This window comes from Impatiens glandulifera, chromosome 5, assembly GCF_907164915.1.
Source record: "Impatiens glandulifera chromosome 5, dImpGla2.1, whole genome shotgun sequence".
Taxonomy (NCBI): domain Eukaryota; kingdom Viridiplantae; phylum Streptophyta; class Magnoliopsida; order Ericales; family Balsaminaceae; genus Impatiens; species Impatiens glandulifera.
In genome coordinates, this window is record NC_061866.1 from 12513209 (window position 1) to 12537645 (window position 24437).

A 24437-nucleotide genomic window follows, 5' to 3' on the forward strand; every position below is an offset into this window, starting at 1 on the left:
AATGAATTGTTTGAGCATGCTTTCATTTTCTTCCGACCGCATTCAAGTTTAGTTAAACTGAATATTAATTATTATCTTTTTTGGAAAATGGTTAATACAATTTTATTAAAAAATCTTGAAGGTGGGAGGATCAGGAATTAAAACTAGACAAACTTTAGCTATGATTAAAAAATGACAATCAAATATCCTAAAGAAACTGATTAGATTACAAACGAAAAAAATACAATCAAAAACAGATCTTAACTACCCAATCAAGGTGTTTATCAACAATAACTTTCAAAATTACATTTCACTCTAAATCAAGTATGTGAAGTAGAAATCTCATATATAAAGATGATTATATAGTAAATTAGAGTGCATCTGAACCTTAATTAAGATAAGAATAATGATTAACGTATCACAATATATATTTTATTATTTAACTTAATTAAAATAGTGAATATCACCCTGAGCCTCAGAGTGTTCCGGTGAAAAGAAACTATCTAATAGACCAAAAGTTCACGAGTTCAATTATCGTTGAAAACATTTTGAATGGAAGCGAAGGGTTAGGGGTATCATACTTATTTTAAAAAAAAATGTGAATATCCTCTTCCTTGTTTGCCTGCAACTATAATCAATCAATTAATGAGAAGGTTCCCATGAGGTTTTTTTTATGAATTAAATATGTGAACATATTTTAATATTAATTATAATGCTCATAGATAGATACTAATCTTTCACTCATCAATCAGACTTTAAGGAATCATTCAATGTTCTTTATAGAAGGCTTATGATCAATTCTATATATGTAAAGAATGAATGAAGAAATGGACTGTCTATAGATCATTTAAGTAAACAAAAATAACATATTTTATTTTAATGGGTTACATGATTAGAAGAAGACGATTTCGAAATAGGAACATAACTATTAGCGGAGAAATCCGACAAAATTGCCGACGTTTCTTCAACATAAGATACCATTGTTACCCCGTCTCGACTTTTTCGATCCGCGTCTTTAAACTCTAAGGTACAGGGGTTAAAGATCTCAACTAAATTAAGATTTTTTTTATTTTTTTTAACAAGTAATAATATTTCAAATAAAAAATGCAGAATATTCAGATTTTAGCAAAAACTTGACTTTCAATAACCACGAAGATTTAGCAAGTTATCTTTCTTACTATCGCCATAATCCGTCGCTTTTGATACCGTAATAATTGAGAAGAACAAAAAGGGTTGAATCACTCATTTTATGACTTTCTTCACTATATACCTAAATCACTATTGATTTAGGGGTGTAGTTCTTTTTTAAGGTGTTTCAGAATGGAAGGTATTTAATTATAAGAATTAAATATCTCAATTTTATGTTTGTATGTAGATTAATTTAATTGTTTTTGTTGACGCACAAATTAATGGGAAATTTGATCAAATGACCCTCAAAAGAGGGTCATTCTCATTTTTAACCTTACTAAATTCAGTTTTTATTTTTAACCTTTTTTTAAAAAAATTTCCATTTTTACCCTTACTAACCTTTTTACATTTTTTTTTCTTCCTCTTCCTTTTCCTTCCATTTCCCTTTCTACCCGTTTTTTCTTTCCCCTCTTGCCTTCCCCAGGCGACAGTCCCCGACGGCTCCCCGGTTGCTCTCCCCCTGCGACTCCCACGCCCCACACCCCAAGCCGACTCCCACACAACGGTTCCAGCCGCAGCCGACTCCCCCACGATCGTCGGACGCCTACCCCTCGAGCCCGACTAACCGTTGATCGCCAAACGCTTCCAGGCCGACTCCCGACGATCGCCAAGTCCCAGAGACGCTGGGTCCGACGTTCGCTCAGCATTACTGAGGTTAGTTCGACTACTCCCCGATGATTTTACTGTTTTTGCATGTTAAGTATGAAGATTTTAGGGTTTTAGTTTAAGGTTTATGCTTTAGTTGGTTCTATTGTTTTGGTTTGAAATGCTTTGATCCGAGAAATGTATAGTCTTTCCTTATACTGAATTGTTTGTGAAAATTTTCACGTGGGTAATTGAAATGCGTGGTTTGCAATTGAGTGGGGCGTGGTGCGTGGTGCGTGGGAGTGGGGCTTGGTCGTGGGGCGTGGGCTTGGGCGTGGACTTGGGCTTGGGCGTGGGTGGTACGTGGAGCGTGGGCTTGGGCGCACCACGCAATATGTAAAACTAATTTAATAATTTCATTAATAAGTGGTGATAGCTCAGTTGGGAGAGCGTCAGACTGAAGATCTGAAGGTCGGGTGTTCGATCCACCTTCACCGCAAAAGTTTTTTTTTTATTGGAAATTTTAAACAGAGTGATGATATATATAAGCATTGAAATGATTTTGATATGTATGAATTATTCATTCAAAAGGGTTGTGTGTGCAATTTTTCTTGGGCCAATACTCTAGAATTGTTTACGCTCATACTTATTTCGATAATATTGTGGCTCATGGTGGTTGGGTCTGTTACAACCGTAACATGCTGGCCTCGGTCCGGGCTTGATTGCGGATGGCCAGGACCGAGAGGTACCCAAAAAGAGTCGCGGGTGTGCGGCAGGGTACCGGAGATGAGGAAGCCTAGGGTCTGGCGCTTTTGTGAAGCGCCAGGACCGAGAAGAAGTGTGCCGAGACAAAGTCGTGTGCGGGCGACTTAGGTGCAGGGTTTCAGCCGAGTTGTCTTGGCTGTGTGTTGGCCAGGACCGAGAGGGGACGAGAAGAGTGTCGAGAGCGTTCGGCACTGGCCCCAGAATGCTAAGTAATCAAAGTTGCTGTCGGACCGAAGGGTTGAGGACCAGGATTGAGAGAATGATGTTAGCATGCGTTTGCCGGACCGAAGGGTTTAGTACCAGGACCGAGAGAATGATGTTAGCATGCGTTTGCCGGACCGAAGGGTTGAGTACCAGGACCGAGAGATTGATGTTAGCATGCGTTTGTCGTGGCACGAGTGTAGAATGCCAGGACCGAGAGAGGTGTTGGCGAAATGTAGGTCAGGGCCGGATTGCGGAAGGCCAGGACCGAGTGGAGGCCGAAGTGGGGTCGCGTGCGTGCGACCTAGGGCCGAAAGAGTAACAACAGCCGGCGCATTGAGTGTGCGCACAGAAGGTGGGAAAAGTGTGGAGAAGGAAGCATCCGACCGAGGAGGACCGAGGAGGACCGATGACCGAGGACCGAAGCGTTTCAGCATGGGCCAGATCATTGTGCATGGGTCAGGCCTCGACCAGAGATTGGGCCTTGGGCTAGTTTTGGACCGATAATGTCCCGATCCTCTGGGCGACCGAAGAAAGGCGCAGCGTTAAGTCAAAGATGGAAGAAGTCTTGGCCGAGACCGAGTATTTCGGGAAGGCCCGGTCAAAGTCCTGGCCGAGACCGAGTATTTCGGGAAGGCCCGGTCAAAGTCCCTATAATTTCGGAAGGCCAAGTCTTGGATGACTTTTTCAGCCAAGACCTAGCCAAGGGCTTTCTCCGTCTCCAGGTTTCCCAGTTTGTTATTCTTAGGGCTATAAATATGTCATGAGCTGCACAAGACGAATTGTTGGGTGTTAGGATCTAGTTAGATTTTCGGATAGAAAAATATCCCCCACAAGTGAGAGTCATTTTGTGTGCAGCCTTGATAATTTATAGCCTCTTTGTAATTGATATTTGTGAGTGAATATAATACAAAGTTGGGCATTAGCCCGTAATCTGGTGTGTGTTTATCTTTGCTGAATGTTTGATTTATTATTGTGGGTCTGGGCAGATTTGTTGAGTTATTTATTTATTTCTTTGAGAGAAGTGAACCTCGGAGTTTGGCTGACTGTTTTGGTGCGCAAAACAGGCCGCACAAGGGCGAAAAACTTAGAAAAATTCCGCTGCATAATTGCCTTTGTGACAGGTGGTATCAGAGCCCAAGTTGCTGGATATTTTTCAAAAAGATGGCCGAAAATAGATCAACCAGAAGTCGGGTTCTAGAGAGAGAACCAAGGGTGCGACACCTTGAAGACTTGGCTGGTGCCCCAACCCCCGGTGGAGAAGATTCTTTATCTATTATCGGAACAGATTGCCCAAATTCAGATTGGTTGTCCAGGAGGGATACTAATGCTGAAGTTTTGGATTCTGTTGGAAGGAAGCCGTTTCTATGCGATGAAGGCCTTGAATCTAAACGGGAAAAACTTGATAGAGAGATCAAGTTGTGGAAGAAAGTTGCTGCTTCGAGATTGGAAACAGTAGAAGGTTCTTCAACATGGTTCAAGGTACGTGAACCAACATTCTTTGGCGGTGTGAAGGGCTGCAAAGAAAGAGAAAAGTTTCTGTGGGATCCTGGAGCAGATTGCACAGCAGCGAAGGTCCTTATGGAGGAGCAGGGACTTAGAATCAACATGTGTCTTATGGGGGATGCAGACCTCTATTGGAGGGCTTGGTTATTCGAAGGTACTTGTTCAGATCATAAGAAGATGGGCTTGCGGGAAGTCCTCTTAGGGATTCTAAAGCGGGGATATGTTTGGTCCCAATATAAAGGCCGAGAGAAGGCCTTGAATTCCAAAGCAGCGCCGAGTAAAGGCGGGCAGATTGCTGATTTCCATGCGGGATATTGGCCGGGGAAGATCAGGTGTGTTTCTGTCCTCCTAGATGTTGGTGATATCATCCTAGGAAAGATGTTTCTGGTCCAAGCAAAGGTGGAGGTGCAGGCTTATTTTGAAGTGCTGCCAAGTGGAGAGTCGGGTTCTCCCTCCTTTATGGCAGAAACTTGCGATGCTCCAAGAAGAAAAAAGTCGAGATGTCTCATAAATATTCAGCCAGTTGTAGGCCGAATGGGGGAGGAAGAGGCAGATGCGTCGGCTTTGATGGAGATGAGGGCCAGCGAGGGCCAAGTGTCGGCCTATGTTAAGGGCCCGGCGCTTAGGAAGTCCAGACTCTTGAAGGATGCTAAAAAGGTAACCAAGGGGGACTTCGCACATTAGCTTGATATGAGGCAGATGATAACTTGCCTAGGGTTATGCCTAGACAAGACCGAGAAAGAGGTGCAGGGGGTTCTACTGCTGGGGATTCTTTGGGGACTGTGGCCACGGTTTTCAGGGAGCCTTTTTCTTGGATTCCCAAATGAGGGCGGGAAGATCTCTATCCCGGGAGTGGGTAGATTTTGCAAGTATACGGTCTTATTTGAATGGCTGAAGGTATGCTCGGCCGAGAAGACTATTGAAGGGTGTTTCAAATACTTGGATGCGGAAATATTCCTGAAGGCGTGCAGGAAGACCTCTATCCAGGGTGCGGATAGATTTATTAAGCACACGGTCCTGATGCGGATGCTAAAGGTGAGTTTGGCTAGGGGGACCGAGAAATTATATTCTATGTGCTTGGGTGAGGCGAGTTTGGTGCAACCCACAACGAGGACGTTGTGCTCTTCTAGTGGGGGTGGTCTGTTACAACCGTAACATGCTGGCCTCGGTCCGGGCTTGATTGCGGATGGTCAGGACCGAGAGGTACCCAAAAAGAGTCGCGGGTGTGCGGCAGGGTACCGGAGATGAGGAAGCCTAGGGTCTGCCGCTTTTGTGAAGCGCCAGGACCGAGAAGAAGTGTGCCGAGACAAAGTCGTGTGCGGGCGACTTAGGTGTAGGGTTTCAGCCGAGTTGTCTTGGCTGTGTGTTGGCCAGGACCGAGAGGGGACGAGAAGAGTGTCGAGGGCGTTCGGCACTGGCCCCAGAATGCTAAGTAATCAAAGTTGCTGTCGGACCGAAGGGTTAAGGACCAGGACCGAGAGAATGATGTTAGCATGCGTTTGCCGGACCGAAGGGTTTAGTACCAGGACCGAGAGAATGATGTTAGCATGCGTTTGCCGGACCGAAGGGTTGATACCAGGACCGAGAGATTGATGCTAGCATGCGTTTGTCGTGGCACGAGTGTGGAATGCCAGGACCGAGAGAGGTGTTGGCGAAATGTAGGTCAGGGCCGGATTGTGGAAGGCCAGGACCGAGTGGAGGCCGAAGTGGGGTCGCGTGCGTGCGACCTAGGGCCGAAAGAGTAACAACAGCCGGCGCATTGAGTGTGCGCGCAGAAGGTGGGAAAAGTGTGGAGAAGGAAGCATCCGACCGAGGAGGACCGAGGAGGACCGATGACCGAGGACCGAAGCGTTTCAGCATGGGCCAGATCATTGTGCATGGGTCAGGCCTCGACCAGAGATTGGGCCTTGGGCTAGTTTTGGACCGATAATGTCCCGATCCTCTGGGCGACCGAAGAAAGGCGCAGCGTTAAGTCAAAGATGGAAGAAGTCTTGGCCGAGACCGAGTATTTCGGGAAGGCCCGGTCAAAGTCCTGGCCGAGACCGAGTATTTCGGGAAGGCCCAGTCAAAGTCCCTATAATTTCGGAAGGCCAAGTCTTGGATGACTTTTTCAGCCAAGACCTAGCCAAGGGCTTTCTCCGTCTCCAGGTTTCCCAGTTTGTTATTCTTAGGGCTATAAATATGTCATGAGCTGCACAAGACGTTTTGTTGGGAGTTAGGATCTAGTTGGATTTTCGGATAGAAAAATATCCCCCACAAGTGAGAGTCATTCTGTGTGCAGCCTTGAGAATTTATAGCCTTCTTTGTAATCTTTATTTGTGAGTGAATATAATACAAAGTTGGGCATTTGCCCGTAATCTTGTGTGTGTTTCTCTTTGCTGAATGTTTGATTTATCATTGTGGGTCTGGGCAGAATTGTTGAGTGAGTTGTTTATTTCTTTGTGAGAAGTGAACCTCGGAGTCTGGCTGACTGTTTTGGTGCGCAAAACAGGCCGCACAAGGGCGAAAAACTTAGAAAAATTCCGCTGCATAATTGCCTTTGTGACAGTTGGGATGATTGGGACCACATCAGTAACAAAAATAAGTATGCATCTTTAATATACAAATCTTAAAAATTCATGTACTTTTGATGCATACTATATTAATTGTTGAATTTTCTATATAAGTCTGCCTTTTTCGGGGTGTACAAGTGTTATGGGCCTGGGGCGAAAGCGGTCCGTGGAGTGTCTTTGGATAGAGAATTGGACTATGAATTGGCTCATCCATTTCTGGCCAAGAGCTTTGTCAATGGAAGGCACTGGATTGCACCTTTAGATGCTTAATACAGCAAATAATTAATTCAATTTCATTATTTATTGTGTAGTCATTTATTTGTTTCATTGATTCTTTCATAGATGTTGAATTAGTATAAATAGAAATGAATGGTGTTTGTGTGACTTATAAAAATTACATTATAATCTTCTCAAAGTCATTCAAATAGAAAGTTATTAAACAAGCCATTTGATAAATTTGATTCTTGGTTTTAGCGTTTTTGGGATATTCTTTATTGACAAAAGAGCTTTAGGGACAAGGTGAAATGTCTCTAGTTTTGAAGTTTTTAACATCAATATTGAGAGGATGAATAATTAGTTTCTAAGTTTTAAACCTATTTCTTCTGTATATGTTTTGGTTAATGATGAATTTTGTTTATGTTACGCACTTGTTGTTTTCATTTGGGCAAAAAAAACAACTTATTTGTTGCTTTGTGCTCTCAATAATTTCTAAGTAAACAATCTTTATATATATACAAAAAATACAAGATTTATAAGATATAAACGAAAGAATTGAGATTCCTTTTCAAGAATAAGAATGTATGTATAGGATTTGAACAATCCCATCAGTTGATTCAATTTACAAATTGTTGAGAGAAAGAGACAACTGAGAAAATAAGAACCTGACTTACTTATAATCCCACCCTTCCATTACACACTAGAGGATTTTCTCAAGTGCAGCAAATAGTATAATAGATATATTACACAACAACTAGTAATTTGTTCAAATTTCTACTTCATAAAGCTCCAATTTGTGCTGCAAGTACAATAGCAAAGCTTCATAACTGACTCTCAATTGCACATTGTAATGCCTCTTTCTTTTTGCCAAAAACCAGAAGACTTTGTACATGTGCTGGTGTTACATAGATATGTATAATAAAAGTTGTTATAGTCGATTAATGCAAGCACAAAAACAAGAATATAGATTTAGTAAGGTTCATCCTAGATTAAGATTACCTTCTTAGCTCATATTAGAAACTTAAGTTCACATTGGAGATAATAAGAATGTTGGGTATTTTTCCCATTTTCAATTCCAATTTTGTAAGTTCTGCTTGGCTGTTTCATTAATTATAAAGTAAAAGGCAAAGAAAAAAACTTTTGCGGTGAAGGTGGATCGAACACCTGACCTTCAAATCTTCAGCTTGACACTCTCCTAACTAAGTTATCCACGCTTATTAATAAACTTATTAAATTATTTTTACATATTGCGTGGTACGCCCAAGCCCATGCTCCACGCCCCACCCACGCCCAAGCCCACACGCAAGCTCAAGCTCAAGCTCAAGCCCACGCCCAAGCCCACGCCGATGCCCACGCCCACGCCCCACGCCCCACTCCCCACTCCCCACTCCCCACTCCCACGCCCCACGCCCACCCCACTCCCCACTCAATTGCATACCACGCATTTCAATTACCCACGTGAAAATGTTCACAAACCATTCAGTATAAGGAAAGACTATATATTTCTCGAATCAAAGCATTTCAAACCAAAACAATAGAACTAACTAAAGCATAAACCCTAAACTAAAACCCTAAAACCATAAAACTTTCATACTTAACATGCAAAAACAGTAAAATCATCGGGGAGTAGTTGAACTAACCTCAGTAATGTTGGGTGAACGTCGGGCTTAGCGTCTCCGGGACTTGGCGATCGTCGGGGGTCGGCCTGGAAGCATTTGGCGATCAACGGGTAGTCGGGCTCGAGGGGTAGGCGTCCGACGATCCTGGGGGAGTCGGGTGGGGCTGGAACCGTCGTGGGGGAGTCATCTTGGGGTGTGGGGCGTGGGAGTCACAGGGGGAGAGCAACTAGGGAGCCGTCGGGGACTGTCGTCGGGCGAAGGGAAGAGGGGAAGAAAAAACGGGTAGAAAGGGAAATGGAAGGAAAAGGAAGAGGAAGAAAAAAAAATGTAAAAAGGTTAGTAAGGGTAAAAATAGAAAAAAATTTAAAAAAAGGTTAAAAATAAAAACTGAATTTAGTAAGGTTAAAAATGAGAATGACCCTCTTTTGAGGGTCATTTGATCAAATTTCCCCAAATTAATGTGTCACTACAAATATTTATCGACATATATTGATTCCTTACCGGCACAAATATATGTGTAGGTATAGACATGTCGACTCCTCTTTTACCGGCGTTAATAAAAGTGCCGGTAAAAAGATTTATATGTCGCAAAAACATGAATTAAGTGTCGGTAAAAGTGGGTTTTGTTGTACTGCCTACACATTTTTACACTTTGAACTGTTGTTTTTTCAATTCAAGTGTTTGTATGTATTCATTTAAAATTGTAGTATTTTCCGACAAAATTGTTGATGATTCTTCAACATAAGATACGACTAGTATTTTTCTATCAAGATGTAAAAAAGCTAGCTATTAAGTTGTGAGAGCCTATTGGGTTATAGGTCAGCCATGAAACGTTCGGTTATAAACCGGCTTTAACAACCCATAGGAGAACCATCAACTTAACAACTAGCTGCTATCATTGCTTATTCTAATCCATATTATATCTCATAATTATCTTGTCTATTTCAGATGTGGGATTTCAAATAATTCTTATGTGGAATTTTCATAATCCCTTCATTCTTATACTATACATACACAACGAAGGATTTTAAAGAACAAACTCTGTTCTATAATGACTAACCCTTTTAATCTCTCATCCCTTCTCATGTTCAATTCTGTATGTTCTTGCATTGTTTTCTGAATTCATTTGGTCAAAACATTTAGACTGAAAATGCATATTTAAATCATTCGTGTCGGTTTCTCTATATTCAAAATCGTTAGATTTGTTGTTTATTGGTCGACAGAGCCGGCCCCGAGGTTTGGGCTGCCTTAGCCTCGGTAGAAAAAATTCGATATACTTTTTATTACCCTAAGTCTAGTTTTAAAATTTTATAAAAAAAAAGGTTTGGGCTGCCCTAGCCTCGGTAGGAAAAATTCGATATACTTTTTGTTGCTCTAAGTCTAGTTTTAAAATTTTATAAAAAAAAAAATATTTTTAGTTAGATTTGAACACATAACCACATTGAAACTTTAAATGCATATCTTGAACCACCAAGCTACAATCATTTATGTTTACAATTACAATAAATATAACAAATGGGCTTCCCTGGGGAGTGGGCTGGCCCTAGTCCGAGGACTTGCCGGGCTTACCCCAGGGCCGGCCCTGTTGGTCGATTTAGCTCACTAAAAAGTAAGCATCACTAGTGACGAAACATTGGCGACACTTTTGGACAGTCGGAAAATTTGATCCGTCGCAAATAATAGTTATAGAAGAAATCTCCATCACAAATAATAGAGTATATTTATTCACATGATTAATCGTCGCTAAATTAGGAGGTAAATATCCATTACAAAATCCTTTTACGTCGAAAATTTATTAGTTTGTCTAGAAAACCGTAGAAAATGATTGGGCAGTAAACTCGTAACATGCTTTCAACAATGTTTTCGATATCAGGTTTGTTCGTCACAAATATCTTCACAAGTTTTCAACGTCATTTTAGACAGTCAAAAATCCAATTAATTTATAAAACAAACAGATATACACATATATCTAAAAAGGTTTTGAGTTTTAGTTAACTTATTTTCTTAATTATAGGAACACAAAATATATATATATATATTTATGTATATATATAATATCAAAAACAATATAAATGCATATTTATTAATTGTATAATGTTAATTACAATTATTTAACCATTTTAAAATTTAATCCTTCAATAAAACAGAGATCATAAACACTAATTGTTTTATTCTCTTTCCCTTGCATTTTTATTTTATGTTGGACTTAGAATTTAATTTCTTTTTACAATTCGGAGGATTTACATTAGGAACAGATAGGCTTATTAAGCATATCAAGAAAAAAGATTTTTATTTTTTCCCTTAGTTTTCTTATTTTTAATTTAATTCATTATTTAATTTTTAATTAAAATACATTTTAAATTAACTGTTTCATCCATAATTCTCATTTTATTTTCTTTAAATTCACTCCAACTATAATTTTTAAATCAGTCGCATTTGTTAATCTGAGAACCATTCTGGTAATACTTAAAATTTATGAGTGAAATCGTCATGAGTGGCGAAAAGACGAGAGGGGAGAATGTCAGTAGTATGACAATTTGTAGAACATTAAATGTTGGGAATACATGGATGAATTTTTTCGACATAAATAAATGTGGTACGATGAATGTCGGGAATGTAAGGATACTAAAAAATATTTGACAGGAAAGGAAACGTTGAAAATGCGACGAAAAAAAATATAAAGATAATGGAATGAAATTTGTCATAAATGGAATATTTTATTTTCACTCCAAAATCCTAGGTCTAAAAATCTTCGAATGCCCTAACACATAAGGGGTCGGTCCTAATAATTAGGTTGCTCTAGACCATATTATATATACTATAAATTAATGAAATTTGGTCACCGTGAGGGGAGCTTCCATGCATGATTCATTGTTTTGATTATTTGATTGAACTCTAAAAGATTCAATAATTATGATTCCAAACTGATTTTTCAAAATAAAAGCTTGCTTTTTGGAGAATTAAATCAATTCTAAAGATAGAGAATGGGGAGAAGATCTTATGTTTTTTTTTTTTTTTTTGTCTATATCAAATACAACTTTGTTGCTTGCTCAATCGAATAATCAAACAGTACCGAGATATAGTTGTAGGTTCATGAGCAGAATATCAACTATTATAATTCGAATGTGGAATGCTCTGTTGCCATAAATTCAATCATTATGAGTAACCAATTTGAGTGAATATTTGATGGACCAATTAGGTTGTGAACTATAATTCGAATGTGGAATGCTCTGTTGCCATAAATTCGATCATTGTGAGTAACCAATTTGAGTGAATATTTGATGAACCAATTAGGTAGTGAAATGACAATAACAGGTTTTAAAAGATCGAGATTACAATTCACACTTAAAATACCTTAAGTAGGGTAATTCTACCTACATTATATATAATTTAGACCGAACCAAATTCTTGAGCACCACTAACATCAATTGATTATAGAAAACTATTTTCAATCCCTTAAAACAGGGCGACTCAATTCGATTGAATTGCAAGAAAACAATTTTCTTTCATGACTAAACCAGTTTGAATGCACATGGAATAACCTCTATAAAAATCCTAACAAAACATGGATATCAGATCTAAGTTTTCTTAAACAGAATATATATTCCAGTTTTTTAAGGTAAAACTTCTATACTACATATTAAAAGAAAACCCCCTAAAGGAGCAGGAGCAATTCCATCAAGTACAACTACTAGAAAAAAAAAATAAAAGGCCAGAAGGAAAAAAAAAATCAAGAAACCATAAACCAAGACTGGAATATCCTGAAAGTTCCAAGACAAGATTGGGGACAAAGACCAATACCACCAATAATGTTGAACCATAAAATGCATGTATTCAGTATCATCATGGCCAGTTCCAACTAAAACATAAACCCCCAAAAGTATACTTGAAAATGAACATCCAAAAAAAGGTTAAAAGTTGGGACTTACAAGACCTGTGCTTCAAGTAATCAGAAATTGAAAACAAGTATCACACAACCTCATCAAACAAGCCATTAAGCTTCAGCAATGGCTTTTCTTTCAATAATATCATGGTTGAGGAATAATGCTAAGTATTTAGACTTTGAAATTTCACTTGAAGAAGCAGGGTGATTTTTCTCATGCATTTCAACAGTCAAGCCTCTTGAAGAAATACAAATATCCCATGTCCAGTGGAGGATTTTTGGAAACCGCGACCTTCTCATCGTTGAATATTACCCACCTTCCTTCCTTATAGATATGAGAAACATAGTGACCACATTGGGTAGAGGTACCAATATGGCTCACTAGTCCAATCAACCTGTATTCTGCACTCAATCATATATAGCACCAGTAAGAAAATCCAATTCCTTAATAAATAAATAACAATATGATTCTCAATTTTAAGAACTAAATAAATAATTCAACAAAGAATTTGAGATTGTAAGCAAATCCACAATCTGGATGTGGTTAAAGAAGCAACTAAATTACAAATCAACTCACTAAAAATCCTTTGTTGCCATCTAACAGTCACCTTGGTTGAATCGGTTATTTGGCAAAATATCAATCCGGATCTAATACATCAGTTTATATTCTATCAATATGGGTTGATTCTGCTATATATCAATCCGTCCATATATCTGGAGGATAAGATGTATCATATATAGGCCAGGTTTTTAATTTTTTTTAAATATCCGATCCTATGCATTCACGAATTCAAATTTCTAATTGAATAAATGTAACAATAAATAGACAATAACTTAAAGACATGGTGTCCTCTAATTGAACAGAGAACAATTGAGTTGAAGTGTTGAACAAATGTAACAGCCCCCCAATAAATGAGGAACAAAACTAAGCCTAAAAAAGTAATAAATAGTCAATATTTACAAGTTTTTTTTAAAATATTAACTAAACGAATAAATGAACAAATGTTACATGCTCAAATAGTTTCAAGTTGGTTTGTGTATGCTAAAGTTACTACACCCATCCCAACATTAATATATTGGGAACTTACAAAATAGGGATGATCTCGGATCGAGTTGGTTTGGTTTATACTCTATTAAGACCCTATATCCAGCCATACTAGATCAATTTATACTATGTCAAGATACTATATGCGGGGCCTAATTGATGATCTTATACTCGATCAAGACACTATATCCGCCTGCTTAGATGTTTTCGGTTCAGATCGGGTTGGGCTGCTCACACCTAATAATATGGACCAGAAAGACAAGTATCTGAGGGGAAGGCATCTCATTTCATATTTGCAATTATATAAGAATAAAATGGAAAAAGACCAATCACAATAGTAACAACAAAGACATAACAATATGCATGACTAACATTGCTTCTATAGATTGTATTACATAATTCATAAAGAACATCTCATGTTTATAACAAAACATAAAGAAGAGATAAAGAACATACTTCCTCCACCATCGGGGAGTGCGGGATCAACTATGGATGCAGTACTTGATGTAATATCCATATCGGAAGAACCAGAAGCATCAGGATGATTAAATATCCAGTCAGTTGCTTTCTCTATGTCACCGCCCTGTGAAAATAATAATAGTTACAGAGTCTAGTAATAATCAACAAGATGAAAAGTTACAAGTGTGCTCCAAAAATTCTAAAAGAGCCAGGCAGCAACAAGGATTTGTACCGATGCATTTAATGCCTTTTTAGCAACATTTTCATCAAAACCAAAGGCAAGCAATGTGTCAATTTTTGATTGGTCAGCAAACGATGATACAACTTCATTAGTTCCTCCTTGGGACAAGGGGGTGTCAATGTCTGGAAAAAAAAAAAGAAATTCAATACCCTCTGCAATCTAGCATAACTTAAAGAAGTGATTGCAATTCAAGCTGGGACAGGACAACTGAAATACCTGCATCATCCATGTGAGAAAGTAGCCAGTTCATTGCCTCCTCAACCCCAGTATTTGAGGTATTGATGGCAGCTTTCTGACAATGAAGATGATTAAACCCCATTGACACAAGTTGTCCAACTATTTCCTCATTTGCTGAAGGTTGTGCTGATTCCACTCCCTGACCAGGGTCTGTTTTACACAATAGAAAATAAATAAATGTTCCACGGCAAAAGAACAAACCTATTAGGAACCTTGTATTTTCTAACGGTCTATGTCACAATTGCAATCCTATTGGAGAATCGCAAAAGTTTAGATTTCCTTTAGATCATGATTCCGGTTATTTTCTGGAACATGACCAAAATTATAGTATAATTTCAATTCCTTCAATTGGTATACATTTAATTTGTAGATAATGATCCAAATTATAGCCTAAATTTTTGTATCATTTGGCATAGAAACTTTTTTATGTATCATGATCAGATGGTTATGTTTTAGATTATTAAATAGATTATTTTTATATCATTCTGATTTTTAACAAACATAAAAATGTAGATTTTTCCAGATCATGATCAACATGCAAAAATCGTATACCAAAACATATTAGTGGAAAATGATATTAACAACAGAATATTCCTCGGTTGAGGGATAAGGTGAGGTGGTTGAACATGGAAGTAGATTAAGAGCTTGTTTGATGTGGGTTTTATTTGTTTGCAACTATTTAAAATGTTATTAAAATATAAAGGATAATTTGGTATTTTGGTTGATGAATTGATTAATGAAGTGATTGATGGGATAAGAGGCTATTTGGATTCGTTCATCAAACAAGGCCTAAGCATCTTTCAACCAAGTGAAGCATGCATTTTGCTTAAAAATGATTAGAGCAGAAAAATATGGTGAAATCAGTATTTTGTCCTAATATTCCTCTATCTTGTCTTCTAACATGCCTAACAAGTGGAGTATGATTTCATTCAGAAGAAATTCAAGTTAAAACTTACCAGCTTCAGGCAAAAGTTCTTCCCCAGGTTGTAGGCCCTTGCTGCGCATGTGACTTATATCTATGATTTCTGGGACATCTATGTAAACATCTATAAAAGGGAACAAAGGTTAGAATAACAGCTCAACAGAATTTCTTCTTGGTGGATGGCTTGAAACACGTACCAAGCTTTTTAGGCACCCAGCCAGCTTCCAGGACAAATTTGCGCATGTGCAATACCAGATAATCGGGAAATGAAGTCAGACCAGCAGTTCTATGAAGAATGAACAAAATATAAAATTAGATTTCAAGAAGAAACTTCATAATCAGATTGTTCCTTTTAAAAAAAGAAGAAGCTTCATAATATCACATTTAAGGAGCAGGTACATCAAACAGCATAAACTTCTTAAGTGTGGAAAGCTCATTTCTAATCACTAGACTATTATGAGCAATCGCAGATAGGACTTATTTTGATTAAAGGAAATGAACATAGAAGACTTACTGCAGGCACTTACAAAGAAACTAAGTGGAAGCAAAAGTTCTGGTTAAAATGCAGCTATCAGAATAGGAGATCGTTCGAAAACATATCCCGAGCCGTGCGTCAGATAGCGAGTGCCATTTTTATTCTCTCAAAGGCCTCAGAGCTCATTAGAGCAGACACAAAATTTTGTTTTCATTTACTCGTATATTTAATTTAGTTCAGATAATTAGCATTGTTTAATTTTATACTACTGAATTTTCTTGTCACTTTTTTATGCAATGAACTTGGATGAAAAGAAAAACTCCCACCATTTGACCACAATTATATCAATGAATCCAGCATATAAAATATATATCAAACCTCAGCTTATTGAAAAAATGAAGAACATGCTACATAGTTTGGTAAACTGAGGATCACTACAAGAGAATTTAAAGATATGAGAAATAACCGTACTTGTGTGCAGTAACCTTTCCCTTCAATTCTGTGCTGTAAAAATCATGCACCTCCTCTTCAGCATAAAAGCATTCCAGGCAATCAGTAAGTCGCACTCTTGGGCGAACAATCTGATCAACAGATCTAACGAACTAGACATATTAAGTAAAGCCTGAATACTAAATAAAAGAGCCAAGTTATGATATACTCACACTCCTTTCCCCTCCAAGTCTTTCTCGGCCTTCAGTTTATTGAAGTGTTCCAGCTCCTCTGGATATATTATGATTAATGAAATCAGGAGAAGCCAAAATTGTGTCTTGCATGAGACAAAATATTGAATTTACAGAACAAAACCTTTGTTAATAGCTCTATGCAGTGGGATGGTTAGAGAAAGTATGCAGTCTTGTCTTTTGTTGTAAGCAACTTTTCCAGAAGGGCATTTCAATCTCTCTTCAATACCAAACTTAAAACTCCTTGAAGGATCTCCAGGCTTTCCAGCATGGACTCTCTCAACTTGATCGATAAAATGTAGAAAGAACTCTAATGCATCCTAGACAATTTTATGTTACAAGAGAAGACATTGTTAATTATTTATTGAACAAAGGCTACAGCTAGTCTGATGATTTAATAGACACAATGAACATAATAGTTTAATTCCTCACAAGAATAAGATCAACAATTTATTTAGCTAAAGAACACATCTCCTGGAACCAGTAAATCAACTGCAAATAATCATTCTTCAGTTAAAAACAGCTTCGTTACACAAAGATTAACAAAATAATCCCTAAAGAAGGGTTGGAACCCCCTCTTTGTCAAGAGATGAAAAACAAATGCAAAACAGGATCAAAGAAGCAAAAGAAGACAATGTCGTCGGACCCCCATGTTGTCATATATAGTATGAACAACCTGATTCCTAACAGCCTGTGATAACTAACTGTAGAGAACATTATGAAAGTCAATGAAGCCACGTAAGGAATGGAGCCGTTTGATAATATGTTTAGCTAAAGATTATGGGCTGATTAGATTACATGATTGAAGATATATTCTATATGAAAGGATTTTACTGTAATTAGTTCATTTTTGGCAGAAAGGACTCCTTATATATATTTTAAAGTTACACTTGTATCATTTATTCAATATACAAGAATACAGCCAATTGCCGGTTTCCAATCTCTCTCTAGTCTGATGAACACTACAATAACTTACTCTACTGTACTAAGCATCTGTAGTATAACATGAGAATCTCTTGAGATAAGTTCTACTGCAGGTTTAGAGTTTAGACAGACTACTTACAGATCATCAGAACATGTAAATTTGATATAATCCCAAATAAAAGTTGGGACTCACCTGCTGCCTCATGGTGGAAAATTCTTGGTGATTTGCAGCTATGACTGACTTGAACATTCGAGGAGGTATACCTTTCTGTTTCTGGGGGGAGGGATTGGAAACAAAACAAGAGAATGAAAAATTGGCTAATGGAATACCAAAATTGATAAAAGGTAAAAGCTGTCTATCAGATATTATACATGTAACAGCATCTTGGTAATAAACATTATAGAATTCTCATGGCTTTCATACGCAAATCTTTATAATCTGAAAAATTATATCCTACTAAATTATGGCTTTTCTGAACCGAACAAGTAATAGCATTATCATTGTGCATACACGAGAAGAACCATGTTAATTGAGAAAAAAACAATTTAAGGTGACCTTGATAGAATACATGCAAGAGTTGCAAATTCATGATTACAAGAAAGAAAAAAAGGAGAGTAAAAGAAGGCTCAACACAAATCAAATCAAGTTTCCAATTATCAAAATGCCAATTGAGATACTAAGGTAGGTGATAAAAGCAGAGTAATGCTTTGATTCATATGAACTGGCCGGAAAAGTTGTGAATAGAATACTCTGGACAAGAATACTAATTGTATGCAACCAAGTTATTCACAAACACACAAAGAATGGCAAGAATAATATTTGCTGCAATATTCAAAATTAGCCAGAAGATACCAAGAGATACTTACATATCTTGGATTTGAATTTGTCACATTAGTGCTGTCTTCCTACATCACAAAATAAAATGAAAAATTATAAGCAGGCTCAAACCAGATAGTTGTGGCAACATTGAGAAACCATAGCTGAAATATACGCACCTCTAGAATCGGGATGGAATATTTACCAGATAGCAGACCATGAGCCAATTTCGTTCTGTCATCCATATTAAAGAGATCATTCATGTGTAATGTGGATTTACATTATAACTATGGATGTCCAACCCCAAAACAAAATATCACTTTCTAGTTAGTAATGATATGAAACAAATTCATTCATTGATTCCCTCTTTCAGCTAGATCATTCTATCTATAACTATAAGGTGCCATGCATTCTAATAACTTGGGGGACTAATATTAACTATAATAAATTTAAGGGTCTATTCACTATTTAGATATCTAACTAAGAACACTAACCCTATCAACACGTTACAATTGGACCTTTGTAGGAAAACAACACTTCTGATTATTTGAGAATCTGTCAACCACAAGGTTTCAAAATACTTTTCATTACCATTGGATTTCAAATTAAGAGTTAAAATTATAGTTTTCAAAATGACGAATCATTAAATGTCCAGAAGATTAAACATGAGCCCTAGTTTAATACAATACAACAGAAATAACCCGTTTGCCTTCAATTAATTCTGATCTATGAGGAACATAAGTTTTACTAATCACAAAGTACTTTGTGGTAAGATGGGTAGAAATTTCCGGAAACAAAGAACATATAAGAATCTCAAGATGATGAATGGAACCATAGAAGATGCATGTAAATGTTATATAGGGATAAAATGATTATTCAGTAGTTCTGATATATAACTTGCAAAATTGACTATAATAGACAGCAATTGAGTTGTGATTATCAAGAGTATTACAAAATTATCAACAAGTGGCAACATTTCCTTTTTAAGTCAATTACAGGTCCAGAGTTATAATTAGGCAGCTAGAAGTTACAATAAAAAAACAAAAACAAAAAATAGCCAGATATTATATCACATAAGAAATATAGTATAACTGATATGCACTAACGTACATCTGTAGATTCAGGTCAACTGTAGGATCAGCAGGAGCACTCTCAAAAGCTGTTTTCAGACTTTGATCCTTATAGTATCTGATAGCATATTAGCATAGGTGAAAAACAACAAAGAATAAATACAGATTCTAAATGAGTTGATACTTGGTGCTTCAGTAACAATATACATACCTGTTACAGAAGGCATCAGTTGAGAACATAACTTGCATGGTAGCAGCAAGATAACAACTGGAAGAAACCACAGGAACTATGTGAGCAAAAAAACTATTATATATTAGTTCCATATGCACTCTCAAGGGGGACCTTACCTGTTACCCAAATTAGCAAGTCCTGTGTAACCCGAGCCAAAAAGTGATTCAGCATCCTCACCACTCTCTTGAATTCGGTTAAAATCATAGTTGGTGTTCTGGTCAAGTTCCCTTTCAGCAGTCGTCAACTCAGTCTGACAGTTGTTTAATTGGAAAAAAGCAGGTTAAGTCAGCAATGAAATCATTCAATGTAGTTGATAAGTTTAAAGATTACATGTGATCTGAGCAGAAATTCCATCTGAACTTTGAAGAACAAGATGTGATTACACAGATTAAGAATACTGAATTCTTCATCTAGCATAACAACAATATGGCCCAAGTGTAATTTGGTAAAGATAAACATCTCTGCATGTCATCAGAAGTTCCTGCAGTCCCAGTTGAATCCTTTTTTTCAATGGAAATGTTTTAATTTTTTACATACCATACGAAAATAAGAATTCCAGCCAGTTCTAGTTGGCACTTAGATCTCTAGATTAGTGTTTTGATCATATTTGACCCTGTTAACCACAACCCACCACAAATGAATGAAGCTCGTGCCATTTTCTTTGATCACTAACATACATTAAATTGCATGGCACAAACCTGGACTGCTAGCACAGTGACATTAATGGTACTCATTCCAACAAACATGCTCATAATTGAAATATGGTCATGCTTCCTATTTCCTGCCTAGCGCTAATGTCATTGAATCTACAAGCTTCCCTAAAAGTTACCCAACCTAGTACCGTTCGCTGATTTTACATACAACTGAAGGTGAAAAGGGCCTAATAATTTTAAGAAAATTCCACCTATCATCTCCCTTACTAAGGACCTCTCTCTTGAGAACAAATTCAGATATGATTAGAAGGGATGCAAGCTATCATGGTTTGTCATACATAACATACATAAAATAACACATGACTTTACTCTTAGAAACAATAACAAGGTTTCTGCAAGATGAACAGTGAGACAAAAAAAAGTCCACAAGATATGCAAAATGTCCATAGATGATCTAACAGAATGAAGTCCAAATCTTACAAACAAAAGATGCTATGCCTACTCAACCATGAGATTTGGACACCCCAGAAGTTTGGATTCTTTCATGTGTATGAGTGAATCCATATTTGAGAGAGATATAAGATAGTAACGGCAACATATTTCTAGAAATGCTGCAAGCCACGCATTAATTGATTGATCGCAAAGTAAAATGCTGTGAAGGAGAAAAAATTGTGTGATGAAATTGATTACACCAATGCATCCGGTCATCCTGCTACAAAAGCATTGTTCCATACAAATAGTTCAACTTTCACCACAGCATTTGTGATTCAAAAGAGAGGCATCATTTTGAACCATCATTTTTTCCTCCAAAAGACTTGTCCAGATGACCATATAACCAAGAGATTGAATTTAATAATGTTAAAATGGAAAGATCAGACAATGTCACCAACCTTTAGCAAAGATGAGAAGTCAATGCCATAAAAAGCCAGATGCTGACCTAACATTGGATCCACAACACTGTCATCCTCCGCATAAGAGTAAACATCTGAGCTGCCACAATTATTATCTCGTTATAACTCGACAAGTGATGCATTAGAAACAGTAAAACATCAACAAAAGAGCAGGGTGCAATATATAACTTTGATTAAGCTAATGCAACCCCATATATATGTTTAAGTGCAATTAAAGAAATTGAATAACAAATTCATAGGACATTGAAATTGACACCACCTAGGAGCATGTTCATTATTACAGTTTTTTTACTAGTATTTACAACTTTAAACCCCTGATGGAGTTCATCAAGCAATTAAAACTATGTTATGATTGCGGCCCTTGCATTTATTCACTAAAATCTAAATATATGTTAGTTTCAGAGAATTTGAGAGATAGAATATGAATGATAATTATAGTATACATTTACACAAGAAAGAGATACAAGAATAAGAGTGGATTCCACTACTTCTAACCGATGTCCACAAACTCTACCACGATGTGCATTATTTGATAATTCTATAGTATAGATATTAAATTTCAATTATCAAAAACAAAATATTTAGACTAGTTCAACTTTAGTAACATTTTAGTTAACCTTTTCTCCAACCAAATTAATCTTATATTATGTTTCAGAGGAATACCTATTTACCATCTCTTTCAGAGACAATAGAAAGCTTTAACATTTAAGTACAATTGATAAAAGAAAATAAAACATCTACTATTCATAAAAGTCAAATAATTTGAAATTTGAACATCTTATTACATTTCTGATCATTAGCAAATAATATCATGTTCAAAGAAGATGTCTATTTCACTTAAATCTATTCCAGGAAAAGAAAAGAAAAATCAAGTATTGACAAATTTTAAACACACAAAAATCTAATGGATGCTTTGGAGTATCTCCTATTGTTATACACCAATTTATCATAAGCTTACCTGCTCCGTCAAGATCAGCAGTGATGGTACCCAGCTTCACAGCAAGTGGGTAGCCCACTTCCTTGTAGTGTTCAACTGCATGATTATTACCACCACTTCCATCGAAGTTTTTCCTACCACAGAGTATTGTCCCATCAGTCAAATTCAACCAGAGGTTGTCTTTCTTATCACATTTGGCACATTTCCACCCAGATGGAGGAACAATAACACCATTGTCAATCTGTAGAAGACCCATGGCATATGCACTAGTTTGTTTCTTATCAGCAGTCCAGGATGCAACTTGTTCCTTCCGCTCAGCCCCCTCAGCCAGCAAAATGCCATCAACAGCTAATCTCACCTGTAAATTTGCAAGTTTTCATATTCCAACATTCTTTAAGAAATTATGGATTTGGAGTGGGGATATTCAGCATCAAATCACTCTAACATACAAGACTGAAAATCCAAAGAACAAGAAAAAAAATGGTATAAGTACCTTCTCTGGCAACTCCACTGAAGGAAATGGAAGTTGTGCATAGTCAGGTAGTATTACTATGTTATAAGTTTCCTCATATTCAGGTTCGCTGCTTTCAAATCCCCCTTCTACACCTGAAATACACCAAATAACAAGATATTTTTACTCACATTAGGTATCGTTGCGAATTAAGACAAACATGTGTTGGATTCCTTTAAGATATTATTAAGATAATCTAGATGGATATAATCATGGATAAGCAAGTCTAGTAGAATTATGGCACCTATTAGCAAAGATATATACTAACTCGACTCAGTAGCCAGGAATCAAACCCTCAAAATGACAATGGACTGTTCCATGCATCTGGAAATTTATACTTGTTCAAGAACTACAAAGTTAAACACATACAAAATCACATACTGTTTTTTTACCCAAAACTTTACTCATTTCATTAAGAAATACTAACAAATAACTTATTTTGTTGAGTAAAGCTTCTCCCCTGTCTGAATACTAATAAAATAAGCCTTATATGACAACCTTGCTTCACCTCATTTCAAGATACACCAAATCAGATTCAATAATAACAACCAGCGCATTTATCACAAATTCTACACATATTTCTGCTTCACAGGTTGGATTCAACATATCCAATTACAAAGTGGAACCATATGACTAACAATAAATTATAGTCCAAGCAGCTCAAGATCCACCTGTCTTAGCAGTGCCATCTAACAAATGAACAACACTTGCATGAGATATCCTTCTAACCAATGAACAACTGTATTTCAAGACTGACATAAGTACCTATAGCTAAAAGGGTTGGTTTCTTCAAAGGTCTGTCTTCAGAAACAGACTTCTTTGTCTGTTTTATATGCAAATAAACTGGGTTACCAGACTTCTCAAAGTTCCAACCCACATAATCCTTCCCAAATGCAAGAAAGGTATTCATGTCGATAAACAATCCGGCTTCAGATTTCTGCAACAGAGAAAACATGCATCAATCTTCCGTATTTGTCTATAACATTAAGCCAAGTGATTAGACTTCAGCATCTACTACTTCAGATAACAAAAAAAACAAAAGAAGAAAGTATCGTACTGGAGTCTCGAATGAAATGCAACACTCTCGCTTGTAGATTCGGTTGGTGGGTTCTGGAATTCGAACCCGTTGAAGGTTAGCTCGCAGTCGTTCCATGATGAATCAAAATCTTGGAAGGAAACCAAAATGCGCCTCTCTGATAGAAATCGAAGGAGAAAACAAGTGTAGAATATATTCCTTGCCCTAAGCTTAAAGCAAAGCGCCCTTCTCTTCTAAATTTCTTCACGCTGCAATCTTTCTTTCTAATTTATAGTCGGCGCCTTTCACCAAATATGATTCCTTTTTTGTTTTAATAAATTTCCAAAATATTATAATAAATTTATTTATTTTATTTTATAATAAATTTAATTTTAATAAACAATTCAATAAAACATTAAGGGTGACATTTCAGGTCGAGTTCAGGTTAATGGTTTTGGATTGACAGGTTAGCGGAGGTTAGCGGACTGAGCGATATTAATCTAGATCTGACCTAAATTACTAAACAAGATTGGGCTTCGAGACACGTTTTCTTGTTGACATGAACTAAGAGGTAGAACGTCAATCTTCTTGATTTGACACATCTTATTATATATTCAGGGGTCTCAAAGACGCATATAAGAAGAAATATATTTTTCCCTCTTGTTACTAAATTTGTATTAGATCTAATGTGTGTGAGGTGAGCGTGAGAGAATTTGTCAGCCTCAAAAGAGAATGTTACGGTGTGCGCTGGCCAAGAGAGAAAAAAGAGCGATCGAGACTTTTGTGAGGTGTGTGTTGAGGGTAAACACTTGAG

General features: G+C 37.1%; 1 protein-coding gene and 1 non-coding gene across 2 annotated transcripts; one reads left to right on the forward strand and one right to left on the reverse strand.

Moving 5' to 3' along the window:
• The first annotated feature begins 2178 nt into the window (after positions 1–2178).
• TRNAF-GAA lies at positions 2179–2251 on the forward strand. The gene has a single exon. It is a non-coding gene; the product is annotated as a tRNA-Phe (tRNA).
• Positions 2252–12418: 10167 nt separating this feature from the next.
• Positions 12419–23893, reverse strand: LOC124938110 (ubiquitin carboxyl-terminal hydrolase 14). Its single transcript, XM_047478485.1, has 20 exons — positions 23666–23893; positions 23374–23545; positions 22591–22703; positions 22119–22455; positions 21140–21234; positions 19713–19846; positions 19576–19632; positions 19405–19482; positions 18474–18528; positions 18345–18383; positions 17671–17751; positions 16678–16873; positions 16536–16593; positions 16345–16467; positions 15596–15684; positions 15433–15522; positions 14456–14626; positions 14231–14361; positions 13996–14122; positions 12419–12896 (listed from the first exon to the last, which is right to left on the reverse strand). The coding sequence occupies exons 1-20, from the start codon at positions 23759–23761 to the stop codon at positions 12718–12720; spliced, it is 2421 nt and encodes an 806-aa protein (XP_047334441.1). The 5' UTR covers positions 23762–23893; the 3' UTR covers positions 12419–12717.
• Positions 23894–24437: the final 544 nt, after the last annotated feature.